The following is an 11,861-nucleotide window of genomic DNA, read 5'->3' as shown; positions in this document are numbered from 1 at the left end:
TCTGGAATATCCTGACCTTAGAAGCATTTCAGACAAATTCAGCTCATCTAAGATAGTTTAGTTTGTCTCAGTTCCCCCAAAACAATTGCCATTAGAGACAGGATTAAAAAGGCACCTTAGGGGGTCCTTCCAGTGTTAAAGGAGTGAATTGATCAGGGAGTTGAAGAGGGCTCCAAAGGTGGGAAGTGAAGTCAGTGCCTTAGTGCTGGTCTGTATGTTTTGTGCCCAGCTGTTTTATAATCCACAAAAAGAGAAGAAATATTGCAGTGAATGAAGATTCCTCTGCATTTTAGCATTGCTTTTTCTATTGTAGTTGGTTTTTGAATGAGGATGACAATGGAAGAGATGAAGAGTGAAACTGAGACCACTTCTATGTTTCTATGCACCTCTATGCAGTCATGTATCCTGTATTCAATGAGCTAGAAAGAGTAAATTTGTCTGCAGCTCAGACACTGAGAGCTGCTTTCATTAAGGCTGAAAAAGAAAATCCAGGTCTCACTCAAGACATCATTATGAAAATTTTAGAGAGAAAAAGTGTAGAAGTTAATTTCACAGAGTCCCTTCTTCGAATGGCAGCTGATGATATAGAAGAGTATATGACTGAGCGACTAGAGACAGAATTCCAGGATCAAAATGAAAAGGCACGAGAGCACTTAAACAGATTCTCAGTAAGATCCCAGATGAGATCAATGACAGAGTGAGGTTTCTGCAGACAATCAAGGATATAGCAATAAAAGAACTGAATAATGTCTTCAAGAAATATCAATACCAAAACAGCAGGGCACTTGAACCAAAAAGAAAGAATTTGTAAAGTACTCCAAAAGTTTCAGCAATACTCTGAAAACATATTTTAAAGATGGCAAGACAATAAATATGTTCATAAGTGCCAACTGACTAATTCATCAAACCAAATTGATACTTCAAACCTTCAAAACTGTGGCCTGAAAGTTGAATATGGTGAGATGTACTTCTCAGTGGCAGTGTTAAACTGCCTTAATCTGTAAATTTTAAAGTTTGTATAAATTATCATCCCTCCTGAAGGGATCTAATCCAGGATGTTGAATGGGATTATCGCCATTTTACACCCTATTTTTGTAAAACGTAGTTTAATCATAATCTCACACTGAAGATTTTGCATCACTTTTCCTATTATCATTCTTTAAAGAATTATAAGCCAAAAGAATTTATTCCTTAATGTGTCATTATCTAACATTCCTTAAAAGAACTGTAAATAGTGGTGTTTGTTTCTGACATTTTAACTTGAAAGCGATATGCTGCAAGATAATGTATTTAACAATATTTGGTGGCAAATATTCAATAAATAGTTTCCATCTGTTTAAAAAAAAAAAAAAAAAAGAAGGCACCTTAGTCTTTTATTGGCTAATAGAGAAGATGGCTTCTCTTTCCCATATCAAGTATGACTGCTCAGCCACTCCTTATTGGCTACATGCCAAGTTGGGCATGTAGTCCCTTAGGTGTACTATTCAGAGACCAACCTAATTTGTAGAAATTGTTCACTGAAGCCCAGGAATAAACTCCTGGCTATTTTCAGACAAAGATAGAGGTAGGAGTCTGTAAAAATAAGCTAGGAAGGAGCTTAAAATACTTCACATTCCAGAAACACCCTCCTTTCCCCCCCAGGAGATGGCTTTATTCCCAATCATTTCTCAGCAGAGTTGACTCAAAAGGAGCAGAAACTTGGAGCCAGGCAGCTGGTACTAGCTGTGTGGGCTTAGACAAATGGTTTAAATATCTGAGCTACAGTTTGCTTATCTGTGAAATGGGGCTGACACCACTGGCTCACTAGTTATTTTAAGGATTAAGATATGCAAACAACTGGCATCAGTGCCTGTCCCCAAGGGTCTCTGCCATTTTACTGAATGCCCATGAATTCTGTGGAGGTCCAGTAAAGGGAGAAAAGTCTTACAAATTATTAGTCTCTTGATAAAAGGCCTTGGGCTGGGAATATAACTCAGTGGTGAATGCTCACTTTGAATGTGCAAAATGCAAAGCCTGAATTCAATCCCCACTTTAAAAAAAAAAAAAAAGGAAGATAAATGGCCTTAAAAAAGGAGGATAGGGCTGGGAGTGTAACTCATGCTCTAAGTTCAATCTCTAGCACTGAAAAAAAAAATTAACAATTATGAGTTTTAAGAAAAATTTTCCACTATTCCAAGTCTATTTTTATAAAACATCCACTTCAGTTCTCAGTTTGTGAGTAGGGGTAGCGTGGGGTCAAGTGGAACGTTTACCTGATAAGAGACTGAGCAGCTTGGGATCCAGATTTGACTATGATACTTGAAGCAGAAAACTTCCTGAGTATGAGAGTTCCATATGGCAGATATTGCTTACTTACCAGGTTGTGGTGAGGGGTACCTTATAAATATGAGGAATGAGAGTAGCTTCTTGACCCTAGGAGTTAAGGTAACAATACCAACCTGGGTCCCAGCTATAAAGTAGGATTAGTAGAGGCCAAGAGGCCTCTCACCTTAATGCTGGTGACCTTTCCAAACAGCAAATTTTTTGTTTTGTTTTGATTTTCAGTCCCAGAGGGGGCCTCTTTGGAGCAAAACTATCCAAACCCTGCAACAAATGCTACATAGTAGCTGGTCATAGAACATTTGCTCTACTTCATTCCAATAGGTGGCAGGCGCAGTAACCCCAAAGACAGTTCCAGCAAGTAGTTTAAAGTGATAGAATTCCATGTTTACTTCCTCCACACACCCTATGCTGACCAAGCAAGCTGATAATTATAACGTAGTGGTTGAGACCTCTAGCTCTGGAGATAGGCAGAGCTGCATTCAAACCCCAACATGCTCACTTAGTATAACTGTGTGACCTTGGTTAGTTTTGTTTACTCCCAGGACCTCAGTTTGCTCATCTTTAGTCCTGGCAACTCTTGGTGGGGCATAATGTGAAAGAGTGAGCAGAATACTTAGACATAGGCAGTGCCCCATGAGAAAAAGTCAGTGATCATTTCTCCCATGTAGCATTTACAGCAAGTTTATGAAAAATATGGGCAAGAAAGAAAGCCTTCATTTTCCTGTCATTCATAGAGGAAGAAAAAATTCATGTCGCAATGAAAATTCTGAGTTACTGAAAAGATCTCATCAAAAGGTCATCACACTTCTAAACAAAAATAATCCCATACAATAATCTTGGAAGGATGAGGCAGGAGGATTACAAATTTGAGGTTAGCTTGGGCAATTTAGGGAGATCCTGTCTCAAAATAAAAAGGACCTGAGCTAGCCAGGCGCAGAGGCGCATGCCTGGAATCAGAGCAATTGCGAGGCTGAAGCAGGAGTATGGCAAGTTTAAAGCCAACCTCAGCAACTTAGCAAGGCCCTTAGCAACTTAATGAGACCCTGTTTCAAAATAAAAACAAAACAAAACAAAACAAAACAAAAGCTGAGGATGTAGCTCAGTGGTTAAGTGTCCCACCCCTGAGTTCAATCCCCAGTACCAAAAACAAACAAAAAAAGGGCCTCAGGGGTGGGGTTGTGGCTCAGTGGTACAACACTGGCCTAGCACCACATATAAATAGATAAATAAAATAAAGGTCCATCAACAACAAAAAAATATATATATTAAAAAGGGGGGGCTAAGTAAGCTACATCTCAATGGTAAAGCATGGCCTATCATATGCAAGGACCTATCATATGCAAGGCCCTGTGTTCAATCCCCCATAACTGGAATAAAGTAAAAACATAAAGATTATAAGGCTTTATAGTTCAGAGAACAGTTGGAAGTCTACTTCATTTAAAACCTACAACCACTATGTGAAATAGCATTTATTCCCATTTCAAAGATAAAGAAACTAGCATTCAGAAAGGCAAAGCTAAGAGGCCACAGCAATGGTGGTGCTGGGATTTCAAGCCTACTTTACAAATTCAGCTCTCTTTACAATTCACAAGAGAATTTTGTTTTCACCAAGTCCTGAGCCTACATTGTTTAGACATGTCTAAAATGGCATTTTAGGAACCCAGAGTGGAATGACCAGGTTAGCAACATGATTGGAGAAATGCAGCCATCTGGATCACTTGTGGCTACCCTGAAATAGCTTTTCTTGATTCAGGAGGACTGGCATTGCATAAGCTGCCACAACTCTGACATATTTGAGAAATCTTTTATTAGAAGATGTCCCAGAAGGCAACAGTTTAAAATCAGGCAATCAGTAATCACAACTAAATACAAAATTTCAGGTAAACTTGCCTTTCAAAATAAAATCAGACCTTTGCAACAGAATTGCCCAGGAGGTTTTTTTTTGTTTTGTTTTTTTTCTTGTACAAAAACAGTTAACACCACTTTGCAAAATGCATACAAAAATACAGTATAAAAAAAAAAAAAAAGACTCACCCCAGCATAATACCCAGCAGCAGCTTATAAAACACAAGCCATCAAGGTGAGATATTAATAACCTACTCCCGTCCCCACCTGTCCTCCTAAGACAATTCCAGAAGTCAGCTGGCTCCTGAAAATCCTGCTCCAGAAGGTAGAGTGGCTAGTTCCAAAACTTCCACTGGGATTCTGAGGCCAGGAAGCAAACTCAGAAAGAAACCATTGTGGACAGTGGGTTTGGAAACAGCAGCTGGTTTTATAGAGCCTCAAACTGTGCTTTCCTTCCCCCCTCCCCAATTCCAAACCCAGAGCCAGAAGGCACCTGCTGTCCTGGGCAGCAGAGAGGCTGATCCTTCTTCCAGGTCAGGCTTAGGGGTTCCTGTGCTTGCCCACATGACATTTGCTGGGTTGGGTGACTTTCCCAGATTGGAGGCTGCACTTGGATTCCACTTAGAGCTAGAGTCCAGCTGGGGCAAAATCCATTATGGTTGGTTAAACAGAGCTCCTGAAGGCGCTTTTAAGACCCACCAAGAAATAAGTCCCACCTTCTGGAGCACTGGATGAGTCTTAATGGCTCTCAGAACCTCAGTAAGGCCCAGATTCTGGGAAAAGGATCTGACTCATGTCAGACTAGCAGGGAACAGGTTGGTGGCTACAGAGCCATCAAGCTCCTTGGAGTTGCATGAGAAGGACAGGTTTGCACAGTTCCAGTAGAACTTCAAACGGAGTCAAGGATTGAGATGAGAGGCAGGTAGGTAGAAAGAGGAAGAGTTACAGAGTGCTTCCTTCTGAGGTGCCTTATACCTGCCTTGAGAAAAGATCCCATGATGGGCCTCAAATGCCCCTTGGAAAACACCTGGGCAGGGAACAAGTTCATGAGCCAGGACTCCTTCCCCAGGCCCCAAGCCAGGATCCATTTTCCTGTTTCTTGGAGGAAATATTTCTGACCTGTGGGAAAGGGCAGTGTAGAGCCTATTGCATAACAAAGGCAGAATGAGTCAAAAAAGTCCTTTAAGTAAGGACAGAAAGGACCCTCCTTCAGAGGAGAGGGTCCAAAGGGCTCTAAGACAAAGAATCTGAGGCCAAGCTCTTTAAATGTTCTCAAGGTCGCAGCATTCAGAGTGAGTAGAGAGGTGTCACCTAACATCATAATATAAACTGAAGGTTTGCACTCCTTAGGTACTGTAAAGTGTCTGACAGTGAGGTAATGGTCCATGTTGTTCAAGTCTGTAAGCTTGCCTTCACCCAAGACAGCTCGTGTGTCTCCTGGAAAAAGGAGCCTCAGGGAGAGCATCCAGGCCCAGCTGTCCTTGCATCACCCCCAGAGACACCAGCAGGAGCATCCTTTCCTAGCCTAAAGCTCCTGCAGAGTGTGAGATTTCATGCAGGCTGGACCCCCGCCCCCCAACATCCACCACCTGTTGCATAGCATCTGTCAGCCTTTTCTTCAGAGCTAGTGAGCTAGGCAGACCCCAAGGCTCCTCAGTCAGCTGCCTGCTGAGAAGCCAAAGGCGCCAGAGAGGACACAGCACTCCCATAAGTCAGGAAAGAGGGAGAGCTGTTTCAAAGTTTCCAAGAATGCAAGCCCTTATTGTGTGTGCACTGGCTGCAATGCATTCTGGGATCTACTGTTCAGACTGTCCCACCGTAACCATGTGCAAATTACTAAAGGGGAAAGGGAGGTTAAAAAATACACTGTCTTTGTAAGACAGAAGAGTCAGACTTTTTGGTCAGTTAGTAGCCACTGAGGTACGCAATTCTTTTCTGCAGTTGCTGCTGCCGGCACCGGAGCTGCCTTTTCTCTGTAGCCATCCTCTTCTCAGCGCCCACCAGGGCTTGCAAGTATTCCAAGGCCTTGCTCAGGATCACTACTTTGGGGGCCTTAGAGCAGCTGGCCAGGGTGGGTACCTGGTCCCTCAGGGCTAAGAACCGAGAGCGGAGGTCATTCCGTCTTTTGCGCTCCAAGAAATTATGGTTCTTCCTCTTGGTCACATCCTCAGTATCAGAACTGACAGGTTTGGGGTGGCAGGACTGGGGAGTCTCACTTTCCACAGGTGGGGGGCTCACAATCTCTTCATCCTCCTCATCCTCCTTCTCCTCAGGGGCTTCTCTCTCCAGAGTTTCTTCTTGGGGAGCCCTCTCTGGAACCTCTTCTTGGGAGCAACTTTCTGGAGGAAAACGGGCAGCATAGTTGTGCTGTTGCTGATGGATGGAGATGTGGAAGTGTTTCATGCAGGGATCCAAAGGATCTGCTCTCACCGTGATGGTGACTGGCTTCCGTATACCCAGAGACTGTCTCTTCTCCACTGTCACAACATCAATTTCTTCACTCTCTGTCCAAGAGGAGAGATCAAGAAAAGAAATACATCCCATCAGAAACATACATAGATCCTATAGCTTTAGCTCTCTATGCTGGGATTTAGGAAGATAGATGACATTTTCCCAATTTAGATATCTAGAAATTGAAGTGAGGAGAAAGACAGCTGATTCATGGGGGTAAGGGCAGAGTGAAGGAAAGGAAGGGAAATAAGCAAGAAGAAAAATATTCTCCAATTTCCTTTTGCAAAGCAAGGCTTAGATAAGAACAAAAGGCAGACCCAAGCCAAAAGCCCCCAGTCTGCAAAGGCTCTCCCCTCCCCCACTGAGGGGATAGAGAGAAAGAGCTACCGGCCTGGGACAAAGTTTAGCTATAAAGATCTTCCCCAGTCGGGCTCTTTCATGCCCCATCAGAATTGTAAATGAGGGGTCTGTGGGCAGAGCTGCCCTTTGTTCCTGCCCAGCACAGCCTGCACTTGGGAATTGTTACTTTTCACAAGTTATAAATCCTATTATTCCCCCACCTCTCTATTCTGCCATCTTTTCAGTTGAAGATTCAGAGAGGGAGAGCAACAACTATCCCTCCTCACCCACAAAGGGGAGGGAAACGTTTTCCCTTAGGAGTATTTTGCTCCTGGGTTCAATGGGTTTCTAAGTCATCCATCATTAATAGGTCCCCTACCCCACCCCCTTTTCTGGACCAGAAGAGAGTTGGAATCATGATCACAGGTCGGGAAAAGCTGCAGGAACTTCACAAAGGTAGCGACCATTTTCAAGCAACCTGCATCAGAGGGAGAGAATGAGCAGCAGCAGAATGACCCAGATACCCTGACAAAATACCAGGTATCTGGAGACACCTGATGTATCCTTATCCTTCCCTGGCTAGAAGGTCTGTTAGATTAACCCAACCAAGGGAGAGACAATTGGGGGGAAACCCTTCTGCTCTCCACATTTTGCAGACCCCACACAGAAGGCCACCTTAATGCATTCCCATTCGACAGAAGAGCTCCGTTCTCAGCCTCTTTTGCATATCAGGAAGCTTGAGCCCCTTTGTCAGGAAGGCTTCCATTGTGTGGACAATCGCATTATTTCTCCATTAATAAAACCTGACCATTCAGCCTTCCTGGCCCCAAAGCCTGTGATTGGCTGGCTAGGCTGTGTTTGGAATGCTGTTTTACCCAGCCCCTAACTCCTATTGGCTGATCTCTGCCGTCAATCACACTCCCCGCCCCCCCTCATTGTTTGCAATCTGTTGCATTTTGTTCTAGGCCATGTGGCCTGAGAGTGAACCAGGAGCCCACAAACAGGTTCGGGTTAAAGGGCAGGTCAGAAAATGATTTAGGAGGTTTCCCTACATCCCAAACCTTCAATTTCAAACCTCATGGCTGAGATACCTCTATCTAAAAAAGAAAAAAAAATGTAATACACAATCCTCCTTTTCAGAGAGTAGCACCTTATTCTACCCAGTAAAAGCCCTCAGTAGGACAATCAAGTACAAGTACAACCCCCTCATTTGCAAAAAGAGAAACTGAGGTCCGGATCACGAAGTTCACATATCACCTTTGTAATGTTCTGGATCTCAAAATTAGCCTTCTAAAACAACTCTTTCCACTTTACCACTCCACCAGTCTTTGTAGAGATACAACTTTATTGATCTCAAGATTCTCATTCCAGACATTATATAAAACAACCTCTTGGGTGTAACAAGAAAGCAGGTTAAAAATGACCTTAATGCAGGTTAAAAATGACCTTTTTTAGGGGGTGACTCTTAATTTTTCTTGTTATCTTCATTTTCTTCCTTAAGGGTATGACAATTTCCATGCCCTATTCCCTAATTCCCTCTCAAATGTTCACATAAAAGTTATTCTTAAAAGCTACAGTGAGTTTTCTCTGTCCTGATTTATGTAGGTGTGCAGGCTAGCCTCAATCTATACCCTACAAAAGCGTCTTTCTACTATTTCTCATAGATACAAGTGTCTAAGAGGTTGGGATAAGAATCTGGTGGTATAGGATGCTCCGGTCTGCCCTCATCAAAGTTTGCACTTGCATCAAGGGTGGGGGAGGAATGACTGGGGCATTAGGGCCATGATCCCTGTACAAAGCCCAGAGGGTTGGCACAAAGTAGGACCAGTGAACATTTATTGAATGCAAGAGAGTAGTTGAAGCCCACAGGTATACTGAAAAGGAACTAGAATACCTTTCTATCTTAGACCAAAGCAGCAAGTACAGTGTAGACCTTCTCAGATAAGTGATCATATAATCATCAAGGAAGTGGTGCCTGACTGGGATGGAGGGTTAGGAAAAGAAGTTGGCTGGATGGCAGGAAGCTGGGCCTCATTTCTAGTAATTTCCTATCTCCCAGCCTCATTTTTTCCATCCCTTAACAGGGAACCTTCATTTTTCCCCTGTCTCACGGGGTGATGATGAAAATGCACAAGTGGTAAGGAGTGGGAGGTGCAGGGGGAGGGCATTATTGGCATTTTAACGTAAAGCAGGCAGGAGATCTAGGTTTTTAACAGAATGAAGGCTTTGCTTTGTACAAAAAGCTCCTCCGTTTCTTCTCTCCCAAGGGGAATGTGAGTTTCCCAAGGATATCAGGGGAAACAAAAAAAAAAAAAAAAAGCGTCAAGCTTGGAGTGACTCTAAAAGGACCCCTTCCAACCTCCCACGGACATAAATCCCCTACAGTCCAACCCGAGTATTGTCCTCTCTAAGCGCCAACCCTCACCATGTCTCCCTTGTCCCCAGGGGCTCCAATCATCATCGGAGGGACTCTGGCTCCCTCCCCACTTCTCCAAACTGTTTACCAACACACCCACGTGCCAGACAGACACTGCTAGGGGCTATACAGGGAGCTTCAGGCAGAAAAGGGGGAGGCCACGAAGAAGGATTGAGAAAAGCCAGTGCCTGACCTTAGTGGTAGAGCTTTGGTCACCTATGGGGCGCCCCCCTCTTAGATGGCCCCGGGCGGTCCTTACCCGAGTCGCTTGGGCTCTCGGACCCAGAGCAGGCCTGAGTCTTGGGTTCGCCCAGCTGACAGGGGGTGGCGGGCGCCGGGTTGCCGGCTTCAAGGCTGGGAGTGCAGTCCGGGGTGGCGGGCGTCTTGGGCGGGTTCCCCCGGGGCGCGCCGGGGGTGAGCCGGTCGCTCACCGCTCTCTCCAGCCTTTCCCGGGCAGAGAAGCCGCTCCACATGCAGTCACGGCGGATGATGGAAGCGTAGTTCCTTCCCCAAGCTTTAGAGTGACCCCGAGATTCCGCCTCGTCCCCAGCGCCCCCTCCGGGCCACGGCTCCGGGGGGCCAATCCCAGGGTCTGGGTCGCCGGCGCCGGGACCAGAGCCCCAGGGCGGCGACGTGGGGGGCGACGGCACCAGCTCGAATTTCTTCCAGATGTCCTCGCTGGGCGCCGTGGAGCGGTAGAAATCCTCTCCGCAGTCATAGTCGTAGAAATAGTGCTGGTACGAGTCGAAGTCCATGTCCGCTCCCTGTGGGAGGGAAGGGGGGGCGTGCTGACTGAGGTGCCGGCGGAGGAAAGAGGCAACCCGGGTCCTTCCGCACAGGCGGCTGCGGGGCTCTCGTCCTTTCCCAACCCACCTAATTACAGCCCGCCCGCGCCCTGCCCTCGCGTCCCGGGAAGCCTGGCCCTGGGTCAGAGTGCCAAGGGAAGACGATTACAACGCCGCGGACCAGGCTACAGGAAGCGAGTTCAAAGCAAACTTTGCCAGCGCCGCCCGGAGCGCAGCTCCCAGGGTCCGGCCAGGTCGGGCGGGGGCGCGCTGTGTCCAGAAGACAGCCTGCAGCCTGCCCGTTCCCCCAGGATCCGCGCCCTCGCGGGGCCACCCGCAGCCTCACCTCGCTCCCGCCGCCCGCCACCTGGAGCGGACCGGCTCCCCGCCGGCTCGGGGCAGCCCGGCAGCCCGCACACACACACATGCGCGCCACCGAGCGCGCGGCCCGCACTCACGAGCGCGCCCCGCGCGCGCGCGTTCCCCGCCTCGCCTGCGCACGGCGGCTCGGACGCTCCCGGGATCGGCGCGGGAGCGCGAGCTGCAGGCGCATTGTTTCCCGGCTGCCTTATATCTCGTCGCGCGCTCCGGGCTCCGGGACTGGGAGGTGGGTCCTAAGGGACAAGCTCCGCCCCCGATCCGCCCCTCTCCCGCCAGTCGACAGGTGGGGACATCCCCACCTCCTGGCAGCACTCCCTGGCTCTATTCTACGCCTTGTAGCCTCCAAATAAATTGCACGCTGGGGAGAGCAGAGCTGGAGGCGAGGGGGTCGCCTGGTAGAGAAGCGAATCCTTAGACGCTCATGGATCCCGGCTGGCCGAATAAGCCGCTCCTGGCCTCTTTGGGCTGGGAATAAGGCTACTCTTCAAGGCCTTGACCCCACTAGCCTTTTCCCCCAGGCGTACCCCGCTGGGTTCAGGTGCGTCCTACCAGCGGAATGGCTGAGGGGAAAGGGGGGCTTGGGGGAGCAAAGGCAACTGCACTTCCACCGCGCCACCTGGCGGCACGCATACCCGAATTGGGCTTGTTCTGGAGTCTGCTTCTTCACCCGTTAATTCATTTCTTTAGCTTGGTGGCCCAAACCCAAATGGCAGTGAAGGGAAGTAGTGGGGATTCTGAGCTTTGGAACCTGCAACGTAATCTTCTTCTTCTTCTTCTTCTTTTTTTTTTTTTTTTGTACCAGGGATTGAACCCAGTGACGCCTAACCACTGAGCCACATCCCCAGACCTTTTTATATTTTAGTTTGAGACAGGATCTCACTAAATTGCCTAGGCCTCGCTAAATTGCTGAGGCTGGCCTTGAATTTGCGATCCTCCTGCCTTCTCAGGCTCCCAAGCCGCTGGGATTACAGGCATGAGCCACCGCGTTGGGCTGCAACGTAACCTAGGTTATGATTTCACCTGTAAAATGAGGGGATGGTAATACCTCACAGGGTACTTAGGAAGGTTTAAGAAGATACAATACCTAAGGAAGGGGACTGCACCAGGAGGGAGGCTAGCAGTACTGGCTTAACCCCCTCATCCCCTGCAACATTTTTCCTTCAGGGAAAGGTCAGGGCTTACACCCCTCCCCTTCCCCCAAAAACAAAACAAAATAAGCAAACAAAAAACACTACATTGAACCTTTTCTAGTAGAAAAAATAGAAATAGAAAACAGAATGAGGCAGGAGGATCGCAAGTTTAAAGCCAGCATCAGCAATTTA

General features: G+C 47.0%; 1 protein-coding gene and 1 pseudogene across 1 annotated transcript; one reads left to right on the top strand and one right to left on the bottom strand.

Annotated features, from left to right (window-relative positions):
• Positions 1–324: 324 nt before the first annotated feature.
• On the top strand, positions 325–945 carry LOC143386917 (programmed cell death protein 10 pseudogene; annotated as a pseudogene).
• A 3,167-nt stretch (positions 946–4,112) lies between these two features.
• On the bottom strand, positions 4,113–10,675 carry Mycl (MYCL proto-oncogene, bHLH transcription factor). Its single transcript, XM_076841693.1, has 3 exons — positions 10,505–10,675; positions 9,633–10,137; positions 4,113–6,671 (listed from the first exon to the last, which is right to left on the bottom strand). The coding sequence occupies exons 1-3, from the start codon at positions 10,583–10,585 to the stop codon at positions 6,073–6,075; spliced, it is 1,185 nt and encodes a 394-aa protein (XP_076697808.1). The 5' UTR covers positions 10,586–10,675; the 3' UTR covers positions 4,113–6,072.
• Positions 10,676–11,861: the final 1,186 nt, after the last annotated feature.

This window comes from Callospermophilus lateralis, chromosome 7 (genome assembly GCF_048772815.1).
Source record: "Callospermophilus lateralis isolate mCalLat2 chromosome 7, mCalLat2.hap1, whole genome shotgun sequence".
Lineage (NCBI taxonomy): Eukaryota > Metazoa > Chordata > Mammalia > Rodentia > Sciuridae > Callospermophilus > Callospermophilus lateralis.
The sequence above is the reverse complement of the archived record's forward strand: the minus strand, read 5'-3'. Positions and strand labels throughout refer to the sequence as shown.

What these genes read in the sequence shown, in the direction of transcription:
- Mycl (XM_076841693.1), bottom strand. Translation starts at nt 10,585, where the DNA reads ATGTGTGTGTGTGCGGGCTGCCGGGCTGCCCCGAGCCGGCGGGGAGCC. An exon ending in TGGCGGGCGGCGGGAGCGAG is followed by an intron (nt 10,138 to 10,504) that starts GTGAGGCTGCGG and finishes TCCCTCCCACAG; the next exon opens with GGAGCGGACATGGACTTCGA. An exon ending in CGAGAGCCCAAGCGACTCGG is followed by an intron (nt 6,672 to 9,632) that starts GTAAGGACCGCC and finishes CCTCTTGGACAG; the next exon opens with AGAGTGAAGAAATTGATGTT.